The 11,888-nt window shown below is 39.9% G+C and overlaps 1 protein-coding gene across 1 annotated transcript in view; it reads right to left on the minus strand.

The window, feature by feature from the left end:
• The window catches only part of ankrd13b (ankyrin repeat domain 13B), a 46,212-nt gene extending 35,252 nt beyond the window's left edge, over nt 1-10,960 (minus strand). Inside the window, exon 1 of the mRNA XM_073491075.1 lies at nt 10,853-10,960. Within this exon, the coding sequence (XP_073347176.1) occupies nt 10,853-10,960 (108 nt within the window). The remainder of the gene's footprint in view (nt 1-10,852) is intronic.
• Between the last annotated feature and the right edge of the window lie 928 nt (nt 10,961-11,888).

Genomic DNA, 11,888 nt, shown 5'->3' on the forward strand with positions numbered 1-11,888 from the left:
TTAGTATTTCTCCTTGAACCAAGGCATAAGGCAGCAGATCCAATCAATACATTTAGAAAGTCAGTGTATTGTTTTCAGGTTGATTTTCTACATCACATTTGATAATACACAGACTTGCTTAAACTTGTACACTGGAGTCTATTGCCAGAACTTGCTATAAGTTGTCAAACAAATCACTTTTGCACAATTTTTTTAATTGAAATCCAAAAATATTACGTGCACTAGTAGATTATGATTGAAACTGTCAGTTGTACGAAAAACAGCATGACATACACCAAATTATCAAATCCAAAAGTATGATTTAGCAACCCTAAACTGACATTACCATTATAAGGTAAGTATATAAAGCTAACCGTCATGGTTTTGGTTTTCAGTTTAGATGTTTTGTTTTATTTTGTAGAATTCATCCTCATGTGTTGTGTTATCATGGATTTGGATTTGTTACGTCTTCCTGCCTGTCTTAGTGTCTTGCATTTGATTCCTTTCTGATAACCTATAACACTGACCTGTTTGACGAGGCAGCATAAGAATATCTAATATGAGACAGGAGGTCATTTAAACCACAGAATGCCAATTCAAGTTATTGAAAGGTGGTCTCACATAGCCAGACCTATCTCCACGGCACTCTGTCAGTGCTGGAGAAAGGTCTGGCAGCACCAATCCTCATTCTGGTATACGGGGATATCGCTCTGGCTTGTTCGTATGTCTTCAAACCGATCACAGTCGTCTTAGGCAGTGCTAAACCCAGGATGCAGCAGTGGTGGCTCTTCAAAATAGTGTCAGGGAAAACTTGATTTGTGTGTGATGAAGCGAGTCCTGGCATTAAAATAACTAAATCCCTGCAAAAGACGTTCATGACGGTAGCGACCAGGTTATATTAGTGTAACTTGCCTTGCTAGTTTGGAGGTTGTTGTTGTTTCACATAGCGATAGGGATTTTGAAAACAGTACAAGAAAATAGCATAAGAAGGGGGAAATGGGTGCCCATGACTGACTAATACAAACAGTCTACGTCCTGTCATTACATAAGTAAAAGGAAACTGAAGAAAACCGTAGCTTTATTGGAAAACTAACAGCTTCAAGCATCCCTTCTTTACCCCTTTTTAGTCCTTTAAGACCTTTAAAATAAGACATGTATCCATCCATTCATAAATTTGCTAGCCACTAGTGCTGTTCAGGGTTGTGTTGGCACGAACATGGCAGACGTTTGCATTTTTCTCCAGGCAACTGACTATGAGATCCTAAGATGTTTTCCTGAGGGTCTTGCCCTGATTGTCTCCATTGCAGTGCACATGACAGGTATTCACACCAAATACCCAAACCACCTTACCTCAGTGTCCTCACATTTGAGAAGTAGTTCAGAGGTCTTCCAAAATTGCACGGCTACATATCTGTTCTAAGAGAGTAGGCGGGCCAATGATCACAGGTGTGGACTGCAACGAGAACTGACTGGCTAATCACAAGCCTCACCTTCAGGCTCAACTCCCTCACCATGGTGCAGAATAGCATACTTGCTGATGCAAACAGATGCTCTCAGATGTTACTTGAACTCTTCCGCCCTGGACAGCTGGTGACCCTCCCACCTTAACAGGACAAGCAAACCTTCTCTCCAAGAGAGAAGCATGGCCTCCGATTTGGAAGAACAACCCCTTAGACACAGCGACATGCATTTTTGCATTCATGCTTTTTGACAATCTATGAAGATGTAAACTTGACCCACGGTCTCTGGGCTAAAATACTGCATTGTTGCTTGGGAATCCTGGCCTGGACTTCCAAACGGACACGCACTGTACACGGACAGCTGAAGACACCATTGACACGTAATGGTTCTGTTCATATTTCTTTCTGGAGTACGGTTGGAGGACATGTCACACCCGTGCACAGTAGGTCAGCATCTACAGGAAGACATATTCCTCACATGCTACGAGTCAAATCAAAAATGGCGAAATCCTTGCAAGAAGAAAAAGAGCCGAATTGTAGAAATGCTGGTAGCAACAGACGTCTTCACACAGCCTTTCTTCAAATTCAGCATCTCTTTTGGTTTTTGCAGCACATGTGCAGTTGGTTCTCCTGCAGTGTCTGAGCAGTCACAACGAATTGGATGTGTCTGCACAGAGTCTATACAAGTACACTCTCTGATGACGAAATTTTACTCACAGGGGCCCAGCTGGACTCAGAAAGTATAATTCCTGCTTCAGGCTTTCCAACCCTCCAGTATCCTTTTCAGTGTCCTGCATACACTGTTTACAGAGTGGCTTATAGCAGTCTCATTTCCTGATAATTAAATCTGACTCAACAACAGGCATCCTTTTCTGAAAGTCTGGACAATCAACCCTATCAGACAGCCGTTGGAGTTCCCCTGTGTTCATAAAATAATATACATCAACCACAACAGCTGTAAAACATCCAGTGGACATTTTAGGATAGTTCATCATTGGTGCCGTGCTATTATGTAACTATTGAACGTGACTGGGATCTTACTTTCACATTAACTTGTATCAGAGCAATGAGATCAGACCTTCCAGACTCTCCCAGGACTGCCCTCAGCACAGTGTCGGGCAAGTCACTTCCAAAATGTTAAAAGTAAGAAGTTACTTATTACAATATTAGGCTACTGTCTGTGTAGAGTTATGTGTTACTGATTACACTTCTTTTGCATTACTCTCAGCAAAATAACCAAAAAGTACGACTAGGCGTTATGAAATGGAAGAGAGTAATATTGTTTCATATGGTGGATAATCAAAGCATAGAAGCCACCACGGGATTATTACCAATCCCGATGTGGCTTATATTATATAGCCAGGTGAAGGCTTTCCTTCAAAGTGCAGATCTGGCCCATTCATGCATTCATACAGCTATGTATTAAAATCGCCCACTGATATTACAATAGCGTGATGATGATAGAGAACACTGGAATAGTCTAGACCTTTTTAAATATATTAATAGCCTTGGACACAGGGATGGGAACAGTGCTATTTCTCACTTTCAATCCTTTTCTCTGATAAATTCAAAGTAATGGGAATATTCCCATTTCGAAAACACAATTCTTCTTTGTGGGATATTTTCTCTTTTGGTGCACGGGCTGAATACTTTGGTGAATACTTTTTAAAAAAACATGAATTAACACTTAATTTTGGATGGTCACACATTAATGCACATAATAATTGCATATATTACTGTCATTAGAAACACACTCTTACTCTGTTACTGCTTAAAGTAAATTATTACTGTAACATGTTACTTTTGCATTACATTACCCTGAACACTGCCTTTGCATGGAGGGCTTCAGGAGCTGCTTTTGACAATGTTCCCAGTTGAGGTCAGGATATTTGCGCCCATGCTGAGCACAGCCAAGAGGATGATGACCTCTTACTAGATTCTGGCAGGCCAACAAAACCACATGAAAGATTAATATAATGGATCGAACCTTTAGACAAACATGGTGGTTGAAATATTTAGATGTGGGTATGTTTTGCCTATTCTGGAGGTGGTGGTTTTCACAGGATCAGTAACACAGGGATCAAAGAGAAATACCAGAGGTATATCATCACTACTGGAAACAAGATCTGGTGGAAAGGACTCAGTGACCCCAAACATTAAATAAAACTATGGCTATTCCTTCCTTGGACATCAATAGGCCCAAGGAAGAGCAATGTGTGTCTTTCTCCCCATCTTTCCTATATTTCATCACCAATCTCCCTTTCCTTTTACATGTTACTTCCAATGTGTGTGTCTTTCTCTCTTTCTCTATGTTAAAAGCTTTCAGCAACTTAACTTAATCAAATCCCAACCCAGCCCTCATAGCATCTCTTTGTGGCTTTGCTGTGCTGCAATTAGGACTTGGGTTTTATTACACTGAGGAAATTAAGAGGGGTGAGGGCGGGGTTGATAGATGGCTGGTTGGAGGTAAAGAGGGATGGAAGTCACTAGGGGAAGAGGATAAGGAAAACTTTATACAGTGGGTGGATGTGATTTAAGGAAACCGGGAGAGGCCGGCTGAGAAGAGAAGTGGTAACGCTTGTAGTAGACACGTGCAAGCAGATAGCAGATGGCTAGTGAAAAGATTCCGGCCTAGAGTGAACGCACTGAACCCATGAGCCTTAATTTATGCCTCTGTTCCCTCATGCCAGCATCAGACTTTATAATGCTGATTTAACATTAGCACCTTGCCGAGGGCATCATCAAACTACGCTCTGAGAAAGAGAGAGCTGGGGTCAGACACAGAGACACACGGAAGACAGGAAACAGCAGCGGTGAAAAAGAGCAGAGATCTTCATGTCATTTCCTGCATTTGCCTTGAGAATGACCATCACCCTCTTCATGGCCCTGTTCTTCTTCAATCACACTGTGCTTTTACGTCTGTGTGCAAACCAGACAGACTCTGTTCATGGTCCAAGTCTGTCATTATTTCCTCTCCACCTCCTTGTCTCCACTTTTTTTCTTCACTCCCTTGTTTGTGCCTCTTCTCCTTGGTTCAGTCTATCAGGGTTGCCACCTTTCTCTTCACTATTTTCCCTCTCTTTACCTTCCAGGCTGCCAGGTCTTTACTTTATCATAAGCCTCGTTTTATGAATCTGGTGAAAACATGTAAAAACGTATCTCTCATCCCTCCTTTTATCCACCACTACTTGATATTCTTCCGATTTTACTCCTCCTCCGATCTCTTTCTTTCCCTGTGTACTTATCTATGTGGTCAGCCGTGTCTCTGGCTTTTATGCAACCACTCCTGCTGTTACTATGTTCAGTTTCCTCTCTCTGGCTTTGCGTCGTAACATTGATATCCGATGTACCAATTATTCCACTGTAGCCTGCTGTGGCAGCATTTCTACTCCCCTCACTCACTCACTCACTCACTCACTCACTCACTCACTCACTCACTCACTCACACATACTGTCTGTTATATGCTGCTGGGCAAACATAGAAGTCTCTACATATACCTTTACAGTCTCATACCACAAGTGTTGGAAAACTGCCATTTTTTCAAAACTTTCAACACAGCCATGCATCAACCAGCCATTCATTAAATTGTTGTGCTGGAGAGGAAATAAGAGTGTGATCAGACACAGTGCCGGATATTTGATGCATGCTCATGGTGAAATGAAATGAGTCTCATCATTTCACCGAAGGCTGGGCAGGCTTTAAAAAGCCCCGATATGGAGACGGCTGTAGATTACCTTTATTCTACTGTGGCGTTACGCAGAGGTCAATGATATTATACTGTTCTTCCACAACTAAGCTGGAACTGAATTCATCAGAGACCAGCCATTATCATGCAATATCTACACAGTGCTGCCTTTGTAATTCGGCCATGATGTGATATCTTAATGCCTATCTTGTGATATCACAGGAACTATCACAATGCACTGTATTGTAATAATAAATTGTTGTCATGCATATGCCTTTCTAATATTCTTCTTCTGTGCTTCTATGCCTTTCGTCTTTTTCTGTCATAACTGATGCTCACAATGGAAAACTCTCTCCAAAAGTGGATCACCTCATTATCTGTAAGTGTATATGTGCATATGTCAAGTACATGTAGGATCTGTCTATAAGCTATCATATCTATCAACATCGGCATAGTTATAATAAACAGCACAAGAGAATCAAGGACTGTATGAACAGTATGAGCAGAAAATAACTGAATAATATCCATTGTTTAAAAAACGTAATGTTTCAACTGCTACTACAAAACTCCCACTTACACTGTTGATAACAAACAGGACATAATCCCTGTTTCAAACATTTGCAGCTTGATGGCTCCAAGTCAAATGTACACACGCGATGCAAACAGAAAATGGTCAATAAAACTTTGGTTTGCCTCATTCCAAAACTGTTTTCAGTCGTCTCTGGCCTCCTCCTCCATGTTTTTCTCTGATTTTGTTGACCTAGCTGTGTATTGTGACAGTAGGTCAGTGGGAAATGTAGGTTGGTGGCCTTGATTTTTATGTTTTAATTCTGTCCTGGTTATGCACAGCAAGCAGGCCAACTAGAGCTTGGACATACTTGGCAAAGTAATATTAGAGTCCTGATTTACTAGCGTGGACATTTTAGAAGCTGCAGTGAAATTAACATTTTACATTTTAATCAAAGCTAACATTGTTCATTATTCCTGCAGCATTTACCTTCCATCACTTGCCTGCAGCTATACGAAAATCCCTTTGCTGTCAAAATGTGTTAAACAGACCAGAGCCATGGGAGTCCCACAGTTACTCTGAATACTTCTTGACACTTGTCATCAGCATCACACATGTGTATGCATGTGTGTTTCATGAGTATGATGGCGTGTGTGTGTGTGTGTGTGTTGTCCTAGTTAAGGAGCTCAGTTTAACATGTAAAGCATGTCATAGAAAGGATGTCAAATGTGACCTAATTTCATTACAACCCCAATTTCAATAATGTTGGCACGCTGCGTGAAACTTAAATAAAAATGGAATGAACCATCAATGGTTTGGTGAAGTGGTCCTTAGCCCTTGTAGTAATATCATTAATACAATCATGTGTTTCACAAAGTGGTGAACCTCGCCCCATCCTTGCCATCGAATGACAGAGCCTTTTGTGGATGCTCCTTTCATAACCAAGCATGATGCTATCACCTGTTACCAATGAACCTGTTTACCTGTGGAATGTTCCAAACAGGTGTTTCACAGTCTTTTGTTGCCCCTGTCCCAACTTGTTTAAAGGTGCAATATGTAAGAATTTTAGTTTAGTTTAAGAAACATTTTAAAATTACCTAAAATTATCGACAGAATGTGAAGAAATTACAGTTTTGACGTTATGTCAAAGACTTGTTTAACAGAGATATCAATTGAAGTTAGCATGCTAATCAGCTAGTCCCTTACCACTTTGTACCTCAAAAGATGATAGGTTGACAGTAAACAACACCAAATCTCCCCCAGTGTGCCAAGCTCCCAGTCCATGAAATGAGTCAGCTAATATGACTGCTAGCTGCATGGTAAATTGAGCTTACTCGCTAATGGCAGTTACAGTTAGCAGTAGTAAGCAGTTACTCGGGTGAAATGCTGCCCCCTATGTGTTTGGAAAATGAATTTGTCAGGTGGCCAGCTCTTACAAATTTCACTTTTAAAACATGTTGCTGCCTTCAAATTCAGAATTAGCATATATTTACAATTTTTACAAGTTTTTAAATTGCATGTATATTGTCTTTGTACTGTTTACAACTCAGTATATGCCAGCAAAGAATATCAAATTATCACATCCTGTTTTATTTATTTTTCACACAGTGTCCCATCTTTTTTGGAATAAGGTTCTAGTTTAGCTGCTGATATAAATTCATGTAGGGCTTTAAAATGGTTGACTATGCAAAAAAGCACTGGGTTATAAAATACATACAAATCATGATGTATTACTCCATGTGCATACACCCACACAAACAAATACCCACACATTAAGCAAAAGACCAATAGGTATAGAGGTAGTTTAACCGTTATGGATGAGGCTAAACAGAAGTTGGTCAACAATGAGAGGGAACAAGAGAAGTAAGAAGTGAAACTCTCCTTTCAGCAGTTGTTTACTACCTGTCTCCTCTCTGATGTGCCATCCAACACAGATAGCTGATAAGTGAGGTTTAGGGTCTGGGAGAGTGCCTCTGAAGCTGGCATGAAAAGAGCGAGGAATAATGGTTGTTGTGAAAAATGGAAAGAGTCGTATTTTCTGCCTCTTTTACATTTTGTTGGCGCTTTAAAGCCATGAAAAGATGGAACCTATAAATTCAACACATTCAAGAAGACAGGTGATTCATTAAAATAGATGAATTGGGTGTGGCATACTGTAGTTTTTACATTTTGCATAGATTTCATGTCACACAGAGTTCCAGTTTTCTAATGTAGTGAACAACATCACAGAATATGTCGACATCTGTTTGTGATAATCTCTGTCCCTACAGAACTACATTGAGAATTACAATAAAAATAAGTCCTTATCTCACACGAGCACAACAGGAGGGTGACTAATCATGCAGATTTACTGTGGATAAGCATCAAATCTTTTTTGATTCTGAACACTTTGGTGCCGGAGATGTTCAACAGATTTGTGTTTGTTCTCATACAGGAAAGTACAAGGCAGTCTGCTTGGCTTAGTTTATAAAAAGATCAAAGATAGGATATGGAGGTCCTGGGTTCAAATACACAGCAGAGGAGCAATAACATTTGCATCGTAAAATATTTATAGTAACACAGGTTCCTGAAAAATGAATGATTATGGGGTTTTGAGGACTGATTTGCTGAGTCTATCTATGCAAATGAAACACATAAAGATTTTCAATTTAAAGAACTTCTTTTTTTTTTACCAATTTGTCAAACAAGATACCTATAAAATAGTTATGTGTGTATGTTTCCAAAGTTCAAATGTTCACAAATGGTACTACAGTGTTGAAGTTCTTATGCCAACTTTTTTTTATAAAAGTTTATCAAATACAAGTTTGCCATAACGCACATAAAGCTAAACAGTAAAGAAAACTTGGACTCTGATTATGAAAGCGTCTTTTCACATTAATAATCTTTTTCTCCATGGAGGTTCATTCTTAGAGAACTTGGTGGTGCCACAAAAAGGGATACGTATACTTGGGCAATATCATGCAAAAACCATCCAAGTAAATGTAGGTGCTGAGTGAGCTACTTTCATAAACAGGCGCCATATTTGAACTAAACATCCAGTTGAAATACTAGGCCACATCCTTACGCATCCCAAAAACTGTGGTCGTTAGAACTGTTTGCCAAGAGATGAATGATATGTTTCAGAAAATGTGCTGTGTGTCTGGTAAAACAAAAGATGTCCACACTGCGGAAATCTCAAATACAGTTGAGGCTTTTGGCCATTTGGTCACTAGTTTCAGAGGCATCATGCATCAACAAAAGTGTTATGTTCACACTAAACTCTGAGCGATAAATCAGTTGGCTGATATTATTGTGCGAAATTGGCCTATCACAGATATCAGTATCAGAGTATATGTTGTCAGTATTGGCTGATATGAAAACCTTTGGGTTTAAAAAACACAATGCAGAAAAAGACTGGGTGCTTGGAGTGATTTATACAGTAATTAGTAAATATTGTGTGGTAAGTGTTTGAAAACCACATTTAAGGGATCACTGCAAAAAAAAGAGTGCATAACGGCCGATATATCGATATCAGGACTTTTTACCTGATGATATCGGTATAGGCATCTGCCCGAAAAATTGTATATTGTTCGGGTGCGGTGTCAGTTTGTAGCTTCATGTGGCTGAATTCCAATGAAAACGGCTAAGTGCCTGTTGCTTTGTCACTGGTAGTCCAAACACACCATTTGAACAGTTTTAGGTTATGACGTGTTGGTGGTACTAGACGAGTCACAGTAATAGTGTAACTTCTGGCTAAAGATGGATCCTTGTGCATTAAACCTATAAAAATAATAATGAAATCTAAACCAAACAACCAATGAAATCCAGTGATCATCTGTTTGCTCTAATTTAATGTTGAGCCAGCAGGGTATAAAAATGAATATTCAACACCTGCAAAGCTACATCACTTTGAAAAGCTTTCACTGTCTCCTCTGTCTTAAGAGCATACGTGGTACATCCTCAGCTCCCCTTTCTATGAAATACAATATGTCGCCTCTGACATTAACTTAAATACCAGTGATCTTAGTCCGTTCTTAGAGCCTTTACCCTGTAAGGTGTGATCAGTTATACCGTTTATTTCCCAAAAGTAATAATTATGGTTGTCTGTTAAATGGTAAATGTCACTACCTCACTCTCTTAGTGTAACTGTATGAATTGTGGTTAACCAACTGATGGCTGCCTTTAGGGCACTTGCTGACCATTTTGGTGTAAAATAAAGGCTTCCAGGGTTATGATTTTATAACCGCAAGAAGGTAAGAGTGTCCATGTGTAGGCAAGTGTGCGTAAATGTGTGTGGGCAAGTGTGCGTACGTGTGTGTGTGGAAGTATGATGTCTTGAGACCGCTGCATGATGCATGCACTCAAAAATCTGTTTAGCTGCTAACCTGCAGAGCATCTCTTATATAATGGCAAAGCCTTCAGTACATCTGCACAAAAAAAGAGACTGAAATCACACACATGCACGCTCCTGCACAGTCACCCTCACACAATAGTGTTGGTTCTTATCAGATTATCGAGTCCCTCATACGCTGAAGTACTCCAATTTTACCAGTGGGTGAAAATAATTTCCATGCTTTTGATTATGAAGAACATTTTCTCTGGAAACCACACACACACACGCACACAAAACCTTAATGATTCCATCGCTGTATTTACTGTGGTGGTTGGCAAGTGTTCGCCCACATGCTCATCTGCATTGTCTCACCCACTCACAAATGATTTAGGTGCTGGTGGGAAGGTAGAGAGCCTACAGTTTTGGAGTTGATCACGCAATATTGCTGCTTACACACATCCATAAAGCACCACACATACATAAACACTGCAACACCATCAGGGTCAGCGATTACAGTCATTTGCACTTGGAATTTTTCCAGGAATAAACTCCAGTTACAACTTCCCATACATAATAAAATGACAGGGAGGATGAATATTTTAAGCCCCAATGCAGCAGATTCCTGACATACAAAGTCTGTTCTGTGTTTTCAGAAATGAATGACAATAAGAAAATAGTGCAAATTCAAGTCTGAGGATGTGGTCTACAAGTGTCCCCCTCCACCCTGTAGATGACAATTAACTGCGCTATTGCCAATTATGGTTCCTGAATGAGGTGCTCCATGGATGACATCTATATCACCACCTATTAAATCTAGGCACCTGCACGCCCATATAAACGCTAATAATAAAGACACGGGCCTGTGTCTGTAAGGAGAGATGTGTTTGATCGCTCTCCTCTGGCTCACCTGCTCGTTCGTTGCCAGCTCTTTCTCCAGCTGTCGGTGCTTGTTGTGCCACACCAAATAGTGGATAGGATAACGACTCTTCTCCGGAGTTTTCTTTGCAGAAATCATCCTCGGATCATAGTTTGCCTCCTCCTCTTTCTACACTGTGGATTGCAAGGATAGTTTGCTGTTAATTTACGCTATATAATCAAGCCTATCATCCTTTTATCGGCGGTGATGCCCAAAGGCGTACAGGGGCAGCCTTACGCGTCAAGAAACAGTGAATGATTCCCTGCTCGCCCCGCTCAGGCTAAACAGCAAAACCCCGTGAAAATCATTAATAGAAAGAAACCCCCCCTCGTTTGGATTGTCTCGGTAGATTAGGCTACACCTTTGTTTCTTATAACCACCCGCTCCTCCACCTCTTGCCTCCCTCTCTCTTTCTCTCCTGCCTACTCTAACACATCTATCCTCCTCCTCTCCTCCCATCCGGTGGTGACTGGGAGAGATGCGTTGACAAGCTGCAATGAAATGTGCGCACACTCAGCCAATCCGCTGTCAGGAGATAAAACATATGCTTCGTGGAAAAAAGAGCCGCACAAATCACGCACAAATGCTGAAAAGGAAAGTATCATAGCATAGCCCCCTACAGGTATCTTATAGTAGCCTAGTGATATACTGTGGAAGTAGAAAAAATGAAAATAAATAAAAGTATACACACTAACTGCAAAAGATAATGTGAATAATTTAATAAATACAATACATAAATGTAAACTTTAATTCAGAGCTAAACCTTTGATATTCGTGTTTTTGTCTCCAATAATAATAGGGCCTAATAATAATAATGATAATGATAATAATAATAATAATAATAATCATAACAATGGTGATGATGATGATAATAGGGCCTAATAATAATAATAATAATAATAATAATAACAATATTAAAATAATAATAGTGATGGAATGTAACTAAGTACATTTACACAAGTAGGCTACTGTACTTTTGAGGTACTTGTACTTTACTTGCGCATTTTCTGCCACTTTCTACTTCTAC

The sequence above is a fragment of the Pagrus major genome, chromosome 2 (genome assembly GCF_040436345.1).
Source record: "Pagrus major chromosome 2, Pma_NU_1.0".
NCBI classification, from domain to species: domain Eukaryota; kingdom Metazoa; phylum Chordata; class Actinopteri; order Spariformes; family Sparidae; genus Pagrus; species Pagrus major.